Consider the following 19,944-nt stretch of genomic DNA (forward strand, 5'->3'; position numbering starts at 1 on the left):
TGCATTGTTTGTTCATTGTAGTGACGCCGAGGTTTGATCTATAAAACTGTGAAGCTCTGTCTGTCTGGCAGCGTTTAGCTTTCATCTCTCTGTGTGTGGGTTGACTCTGCATTTTATTTGGGCATGTTATACATGTACGACGACAATATTTTCAAGAGTTATTCCACCCTCTAACATTGTTCCTAAATTGAAAGCAAAAAATTCAATTACAGGCGTAACCACACTCAAAGACACACAAGGAAGTGCTGTCTAAACGAACCTCTGTACTTTTTTTTTGCATACAGGGAAGTGAAACCACTTCTATGGTCACAGAGAAATAACTTCTCTTGGTCATTAGCAGCTGCTTCAGTTCGCCGCTCGGTGTCTGTCCCCAACTCTGAGGGAAAAACAAAAGCTGCTGCACAGGATTTTTCCTTCTACAACTAAACCCCAGGACAGAGGAGAGTGTGAGAGCAGGTCAGAGATGGGTTTTGGGGAGGACCTGAGGTGTCCACAGGCACATTCAGCAGTCATGCGGCTGCTGGACTCGGAGCTTCACCTGATGGAGGTCATGAAGAAGTGGATGGGTCAGCGGGCGAAGAGCGAGCGGGAGTTTGCAGTGCAGCTGCACCACATGGCCGCCGTGGCAGAGAAGCTGGACCGACCTCAGCCCGGCGCAGGTCTGGACTACATCAGTCAGCTGAACAAGGTGAGTCCTGCAGAGCACCGTGCACTCACTCACTCACTGAGAGTCAGAGCAGTGAGCACAGACTGTGACTTCAGTTTATGTAAAAATAAATAGTTATAAAAGTTACAAAATGATTAAAAAAATGAACTATTGACATCAGTGGTTTCATATATAGAATTAATTTAGATAGTGAAATGGATTCACAGCCTCCCTTAAACATCACTTTCCATTTCATTATTTTATTTTGACAGGACGATTTGATTTAGAGTCAAACTGTGGGAATAAATAGACATTTCCTTAATTAGTTTAGCTTGTGAATTTAATGCTGTTTTCATCAAATGGAAAAACATCCATACATACTGAAGTGATGTTAATGTCTGCATTATTTGGGGGCAATGTATGAGACAAACTGTGTGTATGTGTGTGGGTGTGTGTGTGTGTGTGTGTGTGTGTGTGTGTGTGTGTGTGTGTGGTGTTTTATAGTAAATCTTTAAAAGTTAATTTTTCACATTTCTTTGCTGTGCTCATAACATTATCAGAGGCCTCGCGTTCTGCTGAAGGCTTCGTTAACAACAACCCCGAGCTAAAACCATGTTTCATCCTCCCCTAGTTGACATAGATTAAAATCACTTAAATATTTAAATATATTCTCAAATCAGAGCACGCACACACACACAGACACACCCACACACACTGAGTTATCTCCGCTAGGGCTGCTGCACAGTCCTATAAATATTGATACTTGTCACAAACAGTGATTTTTTTATTTATATTTTTGTTGCTTCATCACCACCAAAAAATGAAAGCTCCTCAGAACGGACACCACATGCCCACATGATGTTTCCTTTTCCTTTATTTGGTTATGCTATGTCATATGAATGTGGCAACAACCAGTGACAGGAACACATGACCAAACATGCATGTGTGTATGTCTGTGTGAGTCCTTTTGACCAATACACAAACACACAGGTTGAACCATGAGTATTAGTGAGTTAGAGTGAGTTTCTTGTGTCCTCTTGACCTCTGGCCTCTCGTTGTCCGTCAGTCGTGGGAGGTGCTGGTCTCTCAGACGGACTTTCTCAGCCAGGTGATGAGGAAGCGCTCTGAGGACCTGCTGGACGGTCCCATCAGCAAACTGACGCTGCTCATCAGAGACAAACAGCAGCTCCGCAAAACCTACGCAGAGCAGTGGAATCAACTGAGGCAGGAACTCAGCAAGGTGGGTGACGAACCCACAAACACACAAACTCATAATATACACACACACTGGCATCACGTCAGAACCATCTTTGTTCCTGTCAGATGTCTGACTGTGAGAAAAGCTGCTCACTGCTGAAAATAAGACTTGATTCCTCTTCTGTCTCTGAGCTCTCACACACACTCTGCTCTTTGCACAGACCCACAACACACATGCACAAAACGTCAAACTAAAAACTAAACATAAATGTTTGAGTTTATCCGCAGAGGCAGATAGACAAGCTTTGTGAAATGTTTACACAGTGTTTTACTTTGTCTAAACACTGATATATTTGAAAACATGAAAATGAATTACCATCCACAGTTCAGAAGTTATGAGGCAATATCTGTTTTTTCTTCTTTTGCAATGTTTTCTTTTCCATCTACGTTTGGTGCTAGACCACAGAGTTTGCTGTAATTATCGCTGCATATTTCTCTATATGATGTTCTTGTCATTTAGAAATGAAAGGAAACTACAGTACAGTATGCAAATGTCCATTATGATTCTGTGATAGATAACAGTGGCAGTGGAGTTTATGTGAGAGACAGGACAGAAGTTGTTGCTTGTTTTCTCTTGTGCATCATCTTGACATGCAGATGAGCGCGGCACTGGCAGCTTTATAAACAGACAGCAGTCAAACGAAGGGAGGTTCAATAGACTGGAAAGAATGTGTGCAAATGCATTTTGATGGGATCTCAAACTGGTGGCCGCTCCACACTGTTTTTTATTACCCAATTACATCAGGCAAATGATGTGTTCATTCTCAGTCATCCACTCTGGGCTGCAGTTTTGCCTTTTGGCATTCAGTTTATTTTTTATTTATTTCGCTACTCTGCCGTTCAGCTCCAACTACGACATCTTTGTTTTTTTTATTGTGGTGGACATCACTTTGCAGTTATACCACACATTACTGTACGTTCATACCGTGATAGCACAGGTTTCAGTGTTACTATGAGGTCCGTTGGCAGCAGCAACACAACAAAGGTCAGATCATTTCCTCATATGTATTCTCTCATGTTTCGTGTTCCTCCGCAGTGAAACGTACAGAACTCCTGTCCACTTCCTGTGTCAAGTTACGCTCTCACTCAGGAGGGCAGTTTCTAACCACACACACACTCAAAAAAAAAAAAAAAAAACTCCTTTGTATCTCAATCATCTTTGCATCTCATGTCTTTGCTGTTGTTGTGTGTCCTGTGCGATGCTCCAGGTGACACAGACGGAGCTGGAGAGGCTGAGGAGCAGCTACAGACAGGCGGCCAAAGATGCAGCTCAGGCTAAGAGGAAGTACCAGGAGGCCAGTAAAGGTGGGGATTCCTGGCAGCTGCATCATGTAACTTACAGTTTCAGTCTGATGGTGCATGGTCAACCATCCTGACATGGTCTGAGATCAGAGGTTGTAGTGTGAAAAGTTTGTGATATGTGACTGTATAAATAACATGTACGGTCTAAATCTGATGACGTGTTGTCTCCTTCCTGTTGCATGTGAACAGAAAAAGACAGAGACAAGGCCAAAGAGCGCTACATAAAAACTTCACTGAAGCTCCATGAGCTGCACAATGAGTACGTCCTGTCCGTGAGAGCTGCACAAGTTTACCACCAGCACCACTACAGCCAGATCCAGCCGGCCCTGCTCACCGCTCTGCAGACACTGCAGCAGGAGATGGTGCTCATACTGTAAGACCCAAGGCTCACTGCGTGTTTGTGTATGCATGTGTGTGTGTGTGTGTGTGTGTGTGTGCAGCCATTTGAATATGAGCAAATGAGAAAATGTGAGATGTATTAAAACTGACAAGATCCTTTAATTTCCAGCCATTTGTTTTAATTATCATAAGAACTCTATGCAAATTCAACTTGCACAGATTTGAGCAGATGCATCACAGTCAACATTTAGCTGTTTTTATTTTCCTTTAACTTGATATGAATCACAGTTATATATTATATAACTATCAGACTGCTTTGGCAGCTATTCCTTGTTTTTGCCCTGAAGAAACCGCTCAAAAAGGTTTCAAAAGAAAAACAAGAAGTGAAACAGTGAAATGAATGACCTGAATTTGGAAGTTTTATGTATTAAATGTTTGACATCAAGCAGTCGGATCTTAAATGTCAAGAAATACCTCAACTGAAATTTGACAAAAGGTTAAAGCATCTCAGTGTTTACTGCTTGTCTCAGGCAAGTCAAAGCAGGTTTTCATAGCGATGACATGAATAAAGCTGCAGTCGGCCGATCTGACGCTTTGGGAGAAAAAGCAGAAATGTTTTTGGCTCAAGCTTGAAACAAACAGTCCAACATCTGTGCATCATGTGTAACCCGTTGGTTTTTTTCTGCGCCCCATCAGGAAAGAGATCCTGCAGGAGTATTTTGACATCTCCACGTTCCTTCATCACGAGGTGGTGCGGATCCACAGGGAGATTTCTTCAGCTCTGACCGCCATCGATCCTCACAGAGAATATGAGAGCTTCGTCCACCAGAACAGGCAAATAAATGTTACTTCCTCTTAGATGTCCACCATGCAAATCAGTACAACCCACCTCACAGGGCACTGATGATATGGACTCTCTGTGTCTGTGTGTGTGTGTGTGTGTGTGTAGGTCTGTGGGGGAGATTCCTCCTTGTGCCGAGTTTGACTGCAGCCTCCTGGAGGAAGCTGAGAAGTTAAACCCGGGAGAGATTGAACTGAACGACCTCACACTCGAGACAGTGCAGCACAAGTGAGAGCAAAACAAAGAGACACAGATTTCCTTTTTTTAACATTTCAACTACTTCCTCCTCCGTTCCCTCTCCCCCCCCTGTTCTGCCTTGCTGCCTATTTCCTCCGACGGTTGTGCATCAATTACTTCCTCTCTGGGTGTAATTTTAACTCTCTCACTCACTCTGCCCGCAGACTGACTGCGGTAGAGGAGGAGCTGCTGGATCTGGCTCGGACTCTGGGCTCGCAGCAGACCTCGGTCGAGCAGCTGGAGCTGGATCTGGAGGCCGAGCAGGAAGGTGTCAAAAAAGGCCAGAGGTGAGAGCGAACAACACCTCCGGCATCAACCGCTCTGATGTTGTGTTGTTCAGAGGTTACAGAGGAGGTTTCCAGATAAAAAATAAAAACATGCAACCAACCTTTAGGAGGACAAATTACTGAAGTTTGCCTTGTGCCATCAGCAGAGTTCACGTGTGCTCCTGGTTGGGCAACAGCTAATAACCAGTGTGGTCTCAGGGGGCAGTAAGTGCTTTATGAATTATATCACAGTTATGTGGTCAGAGTTACGGAGCTCGACCCCCTCATTTGTCTTGGTTGATGAGGCTGTCTGAAGGTGTTAGAGGTGTACAGTCCTGTGGGAGTGATTGAGTCATTAACAAGCTCCTGGAGGACAACTGGAAGCAAAGTGTTCATTTGCAAAAGGGGTCGATAACATGTAAGGGGCAGCTGGGGGAGCACATATGGTGGTGTTGGGGGTGTTAGTGAGGTGAGTGGAGGTTATTCTGCCCCTTGCTCTGGATTTTGAAGAAACATTTTATAAATTAACTGTGACAGTCTGGGTTAGACCGACCAAGTGTGACCCCCTTGTAGCTGAAAATGTGATTACCTGCAGGAAAGAAAAGAAAAAAAAAAAAAACTCGGTATAGCTAAAACTCTGTGGTTCCCAGTCACCATCGCTCTGAGTTTACCTCACCTCAGCATCACTGAAGCTTTCCTCTGTTTGACCGTTGCACGCAGAAATCTGGAGCAATAGCAATATTAGCATTTGTCCTGTTCTTTACAGCTGATAAAACAATCTCATTACCAGGTCTATTAGTAGTTTTTGTTGTTATTGTTGTGGTTCTGTTCAGCCTTCAGACGACTGAATCGCTCTACCCCGAGGCTGGATTATAGGCAACTGCCTCGAGGACTTATAAAGCCTCCCAGAAACGCCACGCTCCACTGCAGTAATACTGGTGCCGGTCATTACTAATAGGTTGGAGAGTTAAGCTACTTAAAGAAGCAAAGTATATCAAGCATTGTCATTACATTGCATTTACAGGATGTGCGTAAGACTTGCATTACAGAATTTAGGGAGCAACTAATGGGTTGTTGTTTTTTTTAATTCTCAGTTAATCTATCATCTCTTTTTGGATGAATCATTGTGTTTACAAAATGTCATAAAATAGATAAAAGGGTCCATCATATTTCCCCGGAGACCAGATTGCTATCTTTAAACCCCTTGTTTTATAACACTGAAAAATCAAAACAGAAATTAGAAATCATTAGCAATTTTTATTTGATTTTTATGCAAATAAACACTAATTATTTTTTGTAACTGTAACTAGTGTGCACATACTATAATGGAGCTGGTGTGTTTCAGAAACAACTCTTCTTGGGTCATTTGTGGTTCACTGGTGACAACGTGACGAAGCTCTTCTTAGAGATCTCTCTTATTGATTGCATCAGTCAACAGGAAACGAACCTATTTGCACAGACAGTTTTTTTTTTTCAAATCGACGTCTGTTGTGTGCTCTTGTGCTGTCTCATTTTGCCACTTGTGTTGTTTTATCGACTCGCTCATCCCTTTGTGTGTCTTCTGTCGACAAGGTCCTCATACACAAATCACCTGCTTTCTCGTTCCGTCCAGGGTTTACCAGTTCAGCAAGAGACATGCGCTGGAGGAGTGTCGCCAGCAGGTCGCTCTGTCTCAGGGTGTGCGAGCCAAGCTGGAGGCTCAGAGACTTCTGCTGAAGGAGAAACTGGAGCATCTGGGCTTCAGAGAGCCGCCCCCGGCCCTGACGCTGGACCCAGACACTGTTTCAATTTCATCAATCACAAGCAACGTATGTCCACTCTGCCACAGTCGTTCCCTCCTTTGACTTTTTAAAAAAAATTTCTTTTGATTAGCTCCTCATCAAATCATTTAAGTCATCACCCTGACACACATAGCTTGGGTGTAGCATTTAATCTGAAAAAATAAACAAAAAACATTTGATGGTATGAGGAAGGAAGATGTGGACAATCAGAAACTATTGTTGGTATGAAGTACAAAGATGTCATACCAGGTAAAAAGAACAACAAAACAAAATAAAACAAAACAAAACATATAAACAGTCTGTTGTTCTCCACTTCCTCCGTATCTTATCACACAGCGTGACAAAGCAACTTGTGCAACATGATTTATCTAGTGTTTGCACCACAGAAATGTGACAAATTCAGGTCAAGTCACAACAAATGTTTGATATGTTTGAGGTCAAGTCCGAGTCATGAACTAGAACAAGACCTCAAACAAGTTATTACGAAATCAGCAACAGCAGCTTCATGTGATATATTATCACCTATTTATTGATATTTCAAAGTTATAAATCATTCAGAATCCGCGTTTCATTCATGCATCTTGTGGTAGCTTACTTAACACCGGCTCTTAGCAAACATTAGGTGGCAGTTTTGTTCAATAAATTGAATGGCAGGGAGTGAGGCCTGCTCATATATTTGTTCTGAATACATCAACAACTATTTCATAGATTTCCATTATATTATCTATAGGTATCTGTGGTCTCCAGGAGTCCTAATCAATTAGCTGTAGCGTCACCATCAAATTTGTGCTATAATGTGGTTTATGACCAAGTGCCTGCAAACTGTAGCCAACTTTTAGTCCACTGCTGATCAGCAAATGTTAGCATGCATCAGAGCCCCGTTGTGCCTGTAAGTGAAGTTTCACAAACAGCTTGTACAGTAGCAATGGACTCAAGCTGTTGTTGTTGTTTGTCAAGTTGAGACCAAAGTCACCATATTTGTGACTCTGAAAATGACTTTCAACCACACCTTTGTTTTGCACTGGCCCCTATTTCTGTTTTTTCTTCAAAGAGTGCAGAGATGCAGTGATGTAAAGAAGCAAGGACACTTTATCCAGGACATGTTTTTGATCTTTTCTTTTCTTTTACAGGACCACAGTCACTCTGCCCCCAAACTCCTCATGGACGGGATCATGAACAATCTGAGTGGCCTGTTCAAACCCAAGTGTGAGGTGTGTTATTCAGTGTAATTATGATAATTACACATCAAACAATGACTAGTGTGACTAGTTCAACTGAAGCGTGTGGCATCACGTCTCTCACACACTGAACAATATCTATTTGTGTGTGTGTTGCTGAAGAGCAGTTGGACAGGAAGGACAGTTGTTCCAGCTGAAGGACACTTCCTCTCCTCAGTCTATACCGTAGCTCCCTCCTCCTCTTAACTCTGACTTCACTGCAGCGCCTGTTTCTCTACACTCAGGACTCTTGCAGCTGCACAACAAACAATTCATCATGTTTTGGTGCAAGTGCCCCGAGTTTCAAAGTGAATCCTCTGTGCTGCTGAGCTCACTCAGGCACATGATCTCTCTTTGGGGTCTCCTGCTTGTGAAGGCACCGTGGGACTTATCGAGGTCGGCTTTGTCGGTCAAGTTGCTACTTTTGAAATTCTGCCTGACCTAAAACTAAGTTTACTTCTCAGGCAGCCAGTTTACATTTCACCGTTTTATCATCGCTGACAGACGATAGTACACAGGAAGCTATGACCCAGCTGTCCTGCACACAGACTCTCAACAGGAACAGGCCCTGTGCAGTGTGCAGTCATTCATTCAGTTTTTGATCCGTCTGAATGATAAATCCTGCACACGCACACACATGCTGTAGAAGATCACATTGAGCAAATAATATTTTAATGTCTATAATGTGTTGGATTTCAAATCTACATTATTTGAAGTGTGAACCGCTTCTCTCTCCATCTCCCAACTCCGTGGTATCCTGGAGGCATGAAGGATGGCGCATTTAGTCTTTAAAGTATTACAGCCTCTTCTTTGAAGTATCTCCATATAATCTCTGCAGAATCACCCTAAATCCCAGCTTCTATCACTTTTTTATTGTTTCATTATTCATGTCAGCTTTAAAGATTCAGCTGTTCTCCATTCCTGCCCTCAGGTACCGGTCCTCAGCCCGGTGCAGGAGGTGGATCGCCCTCTGGGGCAGCAGGACTGGTACCACGGAGCCATTCCCAGGCTGGAGGTCCAGCAGCTGCTGAAGAATGATGGAGACTTCTTGGTGAGGAAGAGTCAGGAGAAACATGGTTATGTGCTCTCTGTGCAGTGGGAAGGAGCCTGCAAGCATTTCCTAATTCAGAACACGGACGTAAGTGAACCTGCATAAAGCCACAACAAGCTTTTGTTGAGAAAAGCTGCAGACATTTTACAGAATATGTGTTTCTGTGCACGTCACAATATAACGCTTTCACATGTACTGTACATGTTTTGAGTAAGAACTACCTCTTTTACTGATGAAAGAATGATCTTAGGTGTGTTACAGTATTTCCTTCCCAATTTAATCCGCACAAGAGGAAGTCATTGGAGAGTGTAAATTTGGTAGCGGTTATAAAGCCATGGTGTTATTTCCTGCTAATTATGCAGAAGTTACAATTAATACGAGAATTTATATCTTGGTGATGTTTTAATGTGAGTTCACTTCTGTAAATGCTTTTCCATGTGTGCCAGTAGAATCTGTACCGTCTGGACGGACAGGGCTTCCACAGTATCCCACTGCTGATCCATCATCTGGTGTCTACACGACAACACATCACCAAGAAGGCCGAGATAGTGCTGAAGAAACCTGTACTGAAGGTATACACACACACACACACACACACACACACACACACACACACACACACACACACACACACACACACACAATATGTCAATATACTAGATAGATTGGATAGATTGCCTGTCATTGAGGAGATTTCAACAAAATGTACGTTGCTACCCCCTAATAACACAGGACAAGATAAGAAAATAGTCATAAAAACATAAAAAGATATTGCACATTGAAGGGCAAGGATTGCACGACCCGTTGTTATTGCAGTAAAGTCTAGTCCTCCTTAAAGTTACTGTTGCCGCCTATCTCTATAACGCATTATAACCATACTTATAGTATATATATGAGTTATAATGCAGTTATAGCACTGTATACAGTGTAATACATACACTGTATAACTGTAACTGTAGTTATAAACACTCGTAAATGATCATAATGCTTTATAACAATAATCACAACACACTATAAAGCATTTTATCATGACTTAGGGTCAGGTATTATAATACGTTATAATTGTTATGAACTGGCTGACAATGCCCACATTGATAATGCATTATAAATATAGTTATAATGTGTTATAATTGTCTTATAAACGTGTTTAACTATCATTATAAACACTCAAAAATTATCATAAGGCTTTATAACAATAAGCATAACACATTATAGAGCATTTTATAATGGCTTATAAGGTAAAGTATTCTAAGTTATAATGCTCTATGATGTATTATGCTTGTTGTTATAAATCCTTATGATAATTTATGAGTATTTATAATAGTTAAACACGTTTATAAGCCAATTATAACTATATTTATAATGCATTATCGATGTGGGCATTGTCAGCGAGTTACTAACAATTATAACGTATTATAATAGCTGACCTTATAAGTCATGATAAAATGCTTTATAGTGTGTTATGATTATTGTTATAAAGCATTATGATCATTTATGAGTGTTTATAACTATAGTTATACATTATTATAACTCATTATGAGTATGGTTATAATGCGTTCTAGAGATAGGCGTCAAAGTCAACTTTTACACAGTATACATGTTTGCCAATGTAAATTTGCTCTATAACGATTTTCCTTCATATTATGTTTTTCCTTGTTCTCTAGTCTCTTATTGTTTTTTTTAACCCCATTAGGATAAATGGGTCCTGGAACATGATGATATTATCTTGGGACAGCTCATTGGACGGGTGGGTAAGCTTGACATCTGGTGACAGAAACACAGAGTGAACACGTTTCTTTTTTTATTCACTGATTTTTACGATGCCATTAACAGAGTCAACCATGGGTACTGGTGTGCATGTGTTTGTAAAAGAAAAACAAATAACACATGTCTTCAAATAATGTTTCCTGGGTTGTCTGAAATAAATCCTTGATGAATTTCTCCTCTCCATAAAGGATCTGCTCTTAAAATATTCTCTTGCGGTATAAAATGCAAAGCTCTTGTTTTAAAGAGAAAATTAATTATATAGTTTAGCCCAAAGCTATGAGGCTTCAGCAGAATTATTCAAATAAAATGGATGTCTTAGAAAGCCATTGTCTTTTGGTTACCATCCCTCTGTTGCGGCTCTGCAGACAAACACTGCCCTTGGAAGAAACAAAGAGGGATTTTGTACTAAAAAAGACTGTAACTGTAGAAGGTGCACATTTGATCTGTATAACGCAGACAGCTGAAGTCTCATATTTAACTACAGCTGAACTTTGGAAGTAATTTGTACACAGAGGATGTACGGCAGATGTTGTCCTCCATCACTTACATTGATATTGCTGTGGGGAGGGTATCTCTTTATAGCCCAGTATAGACAGGAGGAGCAGCTACAGCAACCATTACAAGTGATGGAGGTGTTTATCTCCCTCTTCATCTGCAGCCATAATAACTCTGCACATATGGTGATGTTTCACCATGGAAACTGTTGATTTTAGAGAAAACCAGAGTCGTATACTGAGTCCTTTGGTGCAGGATAAGATGCATACAGTACAGTACTGAGACGAGTGAGTATGGAGAGTTTGAAACAGTGTAGGTGAACGTGTTGTTGGTGTGTATCCGACGCAGGGAAACTTTGGAGAAGTGTACAGTGGTCGATTACGCTCCGACAACACTCCTGTGGCTGTGAAGTCCTGTAAAGAAAACCTGGCTCCAGAGCACAAGAGTAAGTTCCTGATGGAGGCCAGGTTAGTAGTACACACACAGATGCACACACACATACAGTATATACACACATACAGTATGCAAACACACACACTCCTCTCTGTACTCTTTACTTCTCCAGGATCCTGAAGCAGTACGACCATCCTAACGTTGTAAAGCTGATAGGCGTGTGCACACAGAAGCAGCCGATCTACATCATTATGGAGCTTGTTCAAGGTAAAAATGATCCTGATAGACAACACGTTATCTAACGTATTATCTAAAACACCTTGACAGCTTCGAGATTTATTGTTCCTCTACTGGATCCTCGCTTTGTTTCATGATCATCATCATTACTCTCTCTTTCCGTGTCTGTGTGTGTGTGTGTACTTGTTTCATAAGGTGGTGATTTCCTCTCCTTCTTGCGACACGAGGGTCACAGTCTCAAGCCCAAGACATTGGTCAAAATGACAGAAAATGTAGCAGCTGGCATGGAGTACCTGGAGAAGATGAAGTGTATCCACAGGTGGGTCAGTCAGTCTGTCTGTCAGTGTTTGTATGGCCCTGTTATCACTGCATCGTTTTCATAAAGGAGCTGAACATTTATTAAAATGTTTTTTTTTAAATTAGAGGCGGTCAGTAGCCAAGTTCATCTAAGTTCATCTACCTGCATAATGCACTTAAGTAGATTTAAAAAAAATCTTTATTCTCTAAATTACATCTACATTCTTGGAGGCTTCAGTGACTAATTATTTTGCAGATTCAAATCATTAATTCAAAAATATAATCAAAAATAATTTATGATCATCTATATAAGTATGGATCAAGGTCATTAAAAACGAGCCTCACATTTATCAGCTGCATCATGAAAAGTGCCATGCACCCCAAATGAAAACCTTTGAAAAATGTGCATGAGTTTCAGAATATCTTAGTATTTGGTACAGTACGGCCCTCCTTCGCTTTAATGACAGCATGCTCTCAAGGTGGCATGGACTACTTGACAGTCAGGACCCCTTGATCTTCTCTGGTCTTCAAGTAGTTCTTACAAAGCTTTGAGGTGTGTTTGGGATCATTATCCTGCTGCGGCGCGAGTCCGTCTCTATGCAGATGCAAACCAGAGGGTGCAGCTCGTCTCTGAAGCTGGTGGAGTGGCGCTTCTTCTCTGTCAGGGTGAAGTCGGTTTGGTGCAGGTGTCCAACTCCAGGGTTGGCGAAACATCCCCCACACTCGAATATTCAATCCCACCACATATAATAGAGGCTCTAATAGCCATGTATTTGACACACAGGAAATGATTCACAAATGATCGTCTGACTAAAACCTCAGTCACTTCACCTAACTGTTGCACTCTGCACTCATCCACATCCACGTATGTGCATGTAGCAGTCAAACAGTGGGTTCAAAATGAGGAATAAAGAGCTTCCTTGAATTATTGATAGCTGCGCTGCACTTGAAAGTGAGAGAAGAAACCTTCACTGTTTATCACCTAAATAAAAAAAGGCAGAACAACAGTGAGTTGATTCATTACATTCATTTACCAAACACTTTCTGTCTTTCTGGAGGCAAAGCAGCTCACAAGTCGTGCAATCAAACTCGAAAGGCAGGAGGTACATGCTGTTCAATATTAGAGCTCAATCAAATACACATCTACCTGTTTTCAGTGAACTGCAGTGCAAGTGCTGGTTTTCTTTTGAATTTCTTTTCTTTAAAAAAAGAAGAAGAAGGAAATAACACAAACACAAACGGTAGCATTTGGTGTGTAGGTGTAACACAGAGGCTAAACATGCACACCACAATTACCTCTAATTAAACACTCAATTCTGTTCACAGTGTTGTACTAAAAATAAGTCAAAGTTTGCAAAGAAATACTTTAAAATACAAAACAAGAGAGTGTAAAGTAAAGAAAAATAGATTAACAGAGCTGCAAATGTGCAAATACAAACCAGACAACTGAAAACAGAGCTGCAGAAATGACAGGTCAGATGTTAATGGACCCGTCAGGACCAGCACAGGAGGGATAATCAGCTCAACATGGGCGTGCTAAACCATTAAGAGCATTGTCACTCTCTGGAAATATGATTTACAAAATCCGATGTAAAAGACACAGAAAGCCAGCGCATGGATGCCAAACTGGGTGTGATGTATTATTTATTTATTTATTGTTTTATTTTTAACAAGCCGACCCTGACTGTAGCTGCGAAGACGCAGCCTCAAAAGACCGTGGATCTCTCAGTTTTAAAGATCAAACACGGGGCTCTGTGAGCAGCCGACAAACAATACATGTGCTGAAAGAAAAATGAGAAAAAGCTGAGAACAAAAATATTGAAAAAAAAAAAAGTGAAATTGAACAGAAATGGGGTTTTTTTGGTATGTGTGTGAAAATACAAGTGAATTAAAATGGTTCTTTATGCAGGATTTAAAGTATGTGTTGTTGGGTTGGAGCAACTGCGAGCTGAGGGCGAGGCGTCAGTGGAGGTTGTCGGAGAGAGGCGTGAGGTTGTGACATCCGGCTCATTACAGGGGCGCTGTACGATCTGCCCAGCGGGCACAGATCACAGCAGGCTGCTGGTGGCTGCATGCCTAACTGCCTCACACGCAACACCAGAGACATGACAAGAACGCCTGTTCTCCCACTCCTCTCACAGTGCTGTCGGCTGCACCACTGTGTCTGTGTCATGATGTTGGCGTGTCACTGTCTCCATTTTGCCTTTGTGTAAATCCCTTTTTAAATCTGTTTCTCTCTTTTTTTGAAGGGACTTGGCGGCCAGAAACTGTCTGGTTGCAGAGCACAATGTGGTGAAGATCAGTGACTTTGGGATGTCCCGTCAGCAAGAAGACGGTGTGTACTCTGCAGAGGGCGGCCTCAGACAGATCCCCGTCAAGTGGACAGCTCCTGAAGCCCTGAACTACGGTACGACACAACTTCCTCTGCCCTGCAGTCACAGCCAGACACACTTCTGCTGTTTCTGTCCGCCTACAGTACTACTCCTTTCATTTAACAACTAACAAAGGCCTGTGTTTGTGCCTTTGCTATTGCTGCCCCCTGCTGGTGCCTGCAGGTCGTTATACCACAGAAAGTGACGTGTGGAGCTTCGGCGTGTTACTGTGGGAGACTTTCTCCATGGGGATGACGCCATACTCCAGCATGAACAACCAACAGACACGAGACGAAGTTGAGAGAGGTACAGGCTCGCATCAAGTTTGTGTTCATCACATGATGCAAACGCTGAGGCCTCAGAGTCTCTCAGCACCTGTTCTGACTGCTGGACTGTGTGTTGTGTTGTGTTGCAGGATACCGTATGCCTGCTCCTCACGGCTGCCCCGTGGAAATCTCCAGGATTATGAACAGCTGCTGGCAGTACGAGGCCAGAGAGAGACCGTCCTTCAAGAAGCTTCGGGCTGAGCTCAGCACCATATACCACAGAATTACATAATACAACCTTCTCATCAGGACATGTAGATTTATTTTATATTTTCATCTGTTTGATTGGTTGTTTGTTTGGTGGTTTGCATACGGACCAGTTGGTGGCAGCATTCTTGTTTCTTCTCCTCTCGCCCCGTTCATCTGTTTCACATTCCTCCTCCACATGAGAACAGAGGGATGTGTTCGACATGTGTGTTCTCTGGGACATGAGCGTACATTTGTGCTAACATAAACACACACTCTGTCCTGTAGGTTATTAACATGACTGTTGAAATGTTACACCCATGTCTGCCTTAAAAAAAAAACCCAGGGATGTGTTAAACTTACGTACACATCGTGCAGAGAAGAGACTCACATGGACTCACACAGACTTTAGGCCGTTTCTGTCTGGTTCGTTGGGGACTTCACTTCAGTCCTGGAGACACACGACCTCCTCAGATGCCACGAAACGAATGATAATGATGAGGATGATGAAAACCTGTTTTATTTTTCAATCTCTCTGACTGTTTTACACTGGAATTTCACTTGAAGCTTTAATAATAATTATTTTTACCTCAACAAAAGATAAAATAGAGATGCTATTTGAAATGTCAAAGGTGTCGTCCACTGTGATTCAATCAACAGAAAACTTTCCATTTGCCCTCATTGTTTTAGTTTTGGTAACTTCACTGTTTTAGTTCAGGCTTACTGCTGGCATCAGTTTCTATTCTAAATTCAATTCAATTCAAATTATTTTATTTATTTATTTTTCACTCAGTTCATCCAGGGTTCACTTTAAAAGTGTGGACATTAAATGAAACATACCAACAACACACAACAAAGAAGACCCAACTGGTGCAGGCTAAAATGTACACACAAACTATGACAAAGACATGAAGAAACAACATCAATGCAATAAATAAATAAATAAATAAATAAAAATAAAGCTGATTTAGCAGTGGTTGGGACCAGGCAGTTTTGGACAAATTTAGGCATTTCTGAGTAACAAGAGACAAAATAGGAAGATACTGTAACAGAAACATCTGTATCACAATGTCCATTCTGCCCTAGCTAGCTGGGACTTGAACCCACATCCTCTGGCACCAACAACCAGCTCCTAACTCACTGAACTAATTGGCTGAAAGTCAGACTTGTGTGGCTTGTCAAATGGACTCATGAAGCCACTGGCCAAGCAGCAGTTTCAAAAAATTGTCAAAATGTCAAAAATTCTATTATCGAGACAAACATATGATAATACATAAATTGCAGCTTGACAGCATAGAAATGTTGGTGATTTGTTTTTAACGATAAGTGTTTTGCTTCATAAGAGAAAATCTGATGTTTAAAAATGCCACTCTTACATTGACTGCAGTTGTTCCCATGAGAGCAGAATTCAAAATGCGAACAAAAATATGAAGAAGTGGAGTTGATGGAGACTTTGATTTAGATTTAACACACACCTGCCTCTCGGTAGAAACACATTTTCTTTTTATCGACAAAGGCGCAGCACTATTCAAGTCAACACCTTGTGTGAAAAAAAGAGTCAAAAACATTTTGTTTTGTGCCAAGGAAAGAAGTGACGTAACCTTATCTGGAAACTTACATAACATTTCTGATACATTTGGTTTTACCTACCATTTCTAGCGTCGCATGACAACTTATTAAATGAAATGTTAGACTGACATAAATGTTAAATGAGAATTTATATCCCTTGCAATATTTATGATTACTACATTCAGCACAGAGAAAAACCCCCTTCAGATGTTTTAAGACACACTGGTTTGACACAGGAAGTCGCTCTCCAACCACACACCATAGGCAGGCAGTAACATTAAATTAGTAATAAATTAAATTAGTATCAGTGTTAATCACAAACAGGACAAAAATTAAAACTGCAGTGCATTATGGTGGAAAAATTGCTATCATCTGTTCATGCTGCACATTAACGTTAACTTTGATATATTATATAATATAGTATATTTTCCTTGGTAAATGATCAGAGCACATCCTGTATGAGTGTAGTTTCGAGTAGTGGAGCATGTGTGTATTAGTGTGAGAATCTTCTTGTACAGCACACACACACACACACACACACACACACACGGACCCGACAGACAACCCATCTGCTGACATTTATGTGTTTGTGTGAATTATACCGACGTCTGACAAAGTGGTGAGGATTTATGTGCACTCATAATTAACAGTTTCAAGAGCTAAAAAAACACACCATACTGTAAATGTGTAAAAGCTCTGAATGAAGCAAATCCGACCTCAGCCGCCATCATCTGAAGTGTGTTCGAGCTAACGCGCTAAAAGCTCGACATGTGACAGCCAGCATGGCACTTAAACATGATATCATACTGAAGTGAGCCAACATACTAACCACAGGCATGCAAACACTTAACAGATGCTATGTATGTCAACATGTTAAGCACAGTATAGGCCTGTTGACATTTCTTTCAAAGCAAAGCTGTGCAATTATACTGATGAACCCTGACAAGTTGAAGATGAGGGTGTGTTCACATTTCACCTGCACAAAAGATCGCAGTGAAAGATGTTTTTGAATATACTCTTTGGAGTAGTAAATAGGGCAGCACATTTTAGTGTAGATGAATAAACACTGAACAACACTGTGAAAAAGACAGGAGCTTTCTCTATCGTACATTTACACTAACACAGTAGTTATACAGTAGTCAACACAGAAGACAAACACCATGAGATCAGTTGAGTTCAGATGCGTATCGCCCCACATGGAAAGTTATCTTGCAGCAGCTGGTAAACAGACTGAAAAACGTGAAACAAAAACTCAAGAGAAACAACAGCAACATATCTGAAGATATCAGAAGTGCATGCAGTCCAGAATAGACCAAAGCTGGAGTAAAAACAGCACTAAAAGGGAATTAGGTAAGAAAAATAAAGGGCCATAAATGCTGTAAGAAGGAACAAGACCCTGAGCACGTATTACTAATTGGAAACCTGTCTGCCATTATGTAAGACCAATTAGCTATACACAACTGACAACCTCTGTCATCTACAAACTCAAGAATGTACTACCTGTCCTGATGCTTGATAGTCTACAGTACTTTCTTTGTAAGTGGGAATTAATAGTAGCATGAAGGGAACTCAACCCCGTGATGAACCTGTTGAGGACAAACGCTGCTTCAACAGAGACCAATTACCCCGACTCTCTCAGGAAGTCCACAATCCATTGTCAATATTAATATCAATTAATAAAAGACCTGCCTGAGTTTTGGTTCCTTCCGACTGCTCAGAGATAAACTCATGACTGCAGGGGCTGATGGGTCCCAACTCATACATTTAATAATAATAATAATAATAAATTGTATCTGTAAGCGCTTTTCAAGAGTTCAAGAGTTCAAGTTGAAGAGAGATTATTTGTCACGTACAATAACACAAGATCATTGCAGTGAGATGATGTGTGCATACACTCCAATGACTGAGCAAGCTAAAAACGTGACAGGGCAACAACATTAACGTGACTGAAAAAAGAGATAAGACCTAAGAAATGCTAAGACACACTGACATATTCTAAACTAAGCAACACACAACACATTAAACATTCAACCATTTTTAAAAAGGCATAGTGCCAAAGAGACCGTGCTGTGCAAAGTGATGATAATACCAGTTAGATTGGGGGAGCAAATGTAAACAACATAATAATAAATAAGATGATAAATAATATAGTGTATGAATGTGAATCAGGTATATATAATATGAGAGAGTCTGATATGAGTTTTACAAATGCTCAAAGACACTTCACAAATCATAAAATAGCACACAGCAATAAAACAGTATAATTAAAACACACACACTTACGTACATTAAAAGCTAATTTAAAAAGGTGAGCTTTGAGCATGGTCTTGAATGTTGGGAGGTGTGTGCAGATATGGATGGGTACTTTGGGGAGTGAGTTTCAGAGGGAGGGGGCAGCGATGGAGAAGGCCCTGTACCCCCATAGGTTTAGTTTTGGTGGAATAATGGCACTCAGGCATTTTATTTATTTACTGCTGCTGATTCTTTCTGAATTCTGCTCTCTAGTGCTGCGAGGACTGTTTAAAAACATGACATGAAATGCGACAGATGGATGAAAAGACAAGTTGGTACCATAACAGTCATGTCTTCTAAACATATGAAACTATCTGGATCAGTTGTGGTTTTAGAGGTGGCTACAGGAATTTGCTATGTGTGATATTTCTCTGTTACTCACTGGTTTCCCGGCAGGAGTGGGTGGTGGCAGGCTGCGGTTTAGCTCTCTACCATTTTAAGAAAACAACAATGATGTTTCATGATTGCACAAACCCCCTGTGTTGCTGTAGGTGACATCTTGGCCTGTGGTCAAAGCGCGTGTGCAGCTTGTTGCTTGACGACAGAAACAAAAACAAAAAAGCAGACACATGTACATGGCTGTTTGCATATCATTAATGCATTGACTCTAAATCCACTTTCAGCCGTGTCTCTGCTATGTGGTGGACAAACACCACTTTCTATTGTTTCTCAGGACGACGAGACAGAAAACAACAGAAAACCATCAAACCATCACCAGGCGCATCAGATTCACCCGGAGCTCCAGACGTTTTGTTGAGACAAGGCAAGTGACATTGTTGAGTGGCACTGATATGACACTTGATGGCGGCGGCAGCGTGGGTGTGTGGTGTCATGCAGAGGTTACACAGCTCTCTTTGAACAATACACAGATGTTCCTGTCTGTCTCTTGAGTCCTATCCGCGGCCCAGCGTCAGATCATGGGTGTGTTGTTGTGGTAACCCGTCCCCCTGCTTGTCCATTTATTTCCCCTTTAGAGACAACCTCACGTTTCCCATTGTGACAGGACGACGAAGGTTTTTGGTTTTTTCTCTTTTCATTTCATTTCATTTATTTGGATCTCCATTAGCTTTGGC

At 41.3% G+C, this 19,944-nt stretch overlaps 1 protein-coding gene across 1 annotated transcript; it reads left to right on the forward strand.

Moving 5' to 3' along the window:
• The first annotated feature begins 332 nt into the window (after positions 1-332).
• fes (FES proto-oncogene, tyrosine kinase) lies at positions 333-15,662 on the forward strand. The gene is made up of 18 exons (XM_085762543.1): positions 333-688; positions 1,713-1,886; positions 3,112-3,208; positions 3,395-3,578; positions 4,241-4,378; positions 4,494-4,613; positions 4,787-4,909; positions 6,501-6,696; positions 7,800-7,880; positions 8,818-9,024; positions 9,387-9,509; positions 10,631-10,684; positions 11,548-11,666; positions 11,765-11,859; positions 12,025-12,148; positions 14,376-14,533; positions 14,682-14,804; positions 14,914-15,662. Exons 1-18 carry the CDS (start codon positions 464-466, stop codon positions 15,054-15,056), a joined length of 2,484 nt encoding a protein of 827 aa, XP_085618669.1. The 5' UTR covers positions 333-463; the 3' UTR covers positions 15,057-15,662.
• The last annotated feature ends 4,282 nt before the right edge of the window (positions 15,663-19,944 follow it).

Source organism: Trachurus japonicus, chromosome 3, assembly GCF_045865225.1.
Source record: "Trachurus japonicus isolate A0001 chromosome 3, Traja_1.0".
NCBI classification, from domain to species: domain Eukaryota; kingdom Metazoa; phylum Chordata; class Actinopteri; order Carangiformes; family Carangidae; genus Trachurus; species Trachurus japonicus.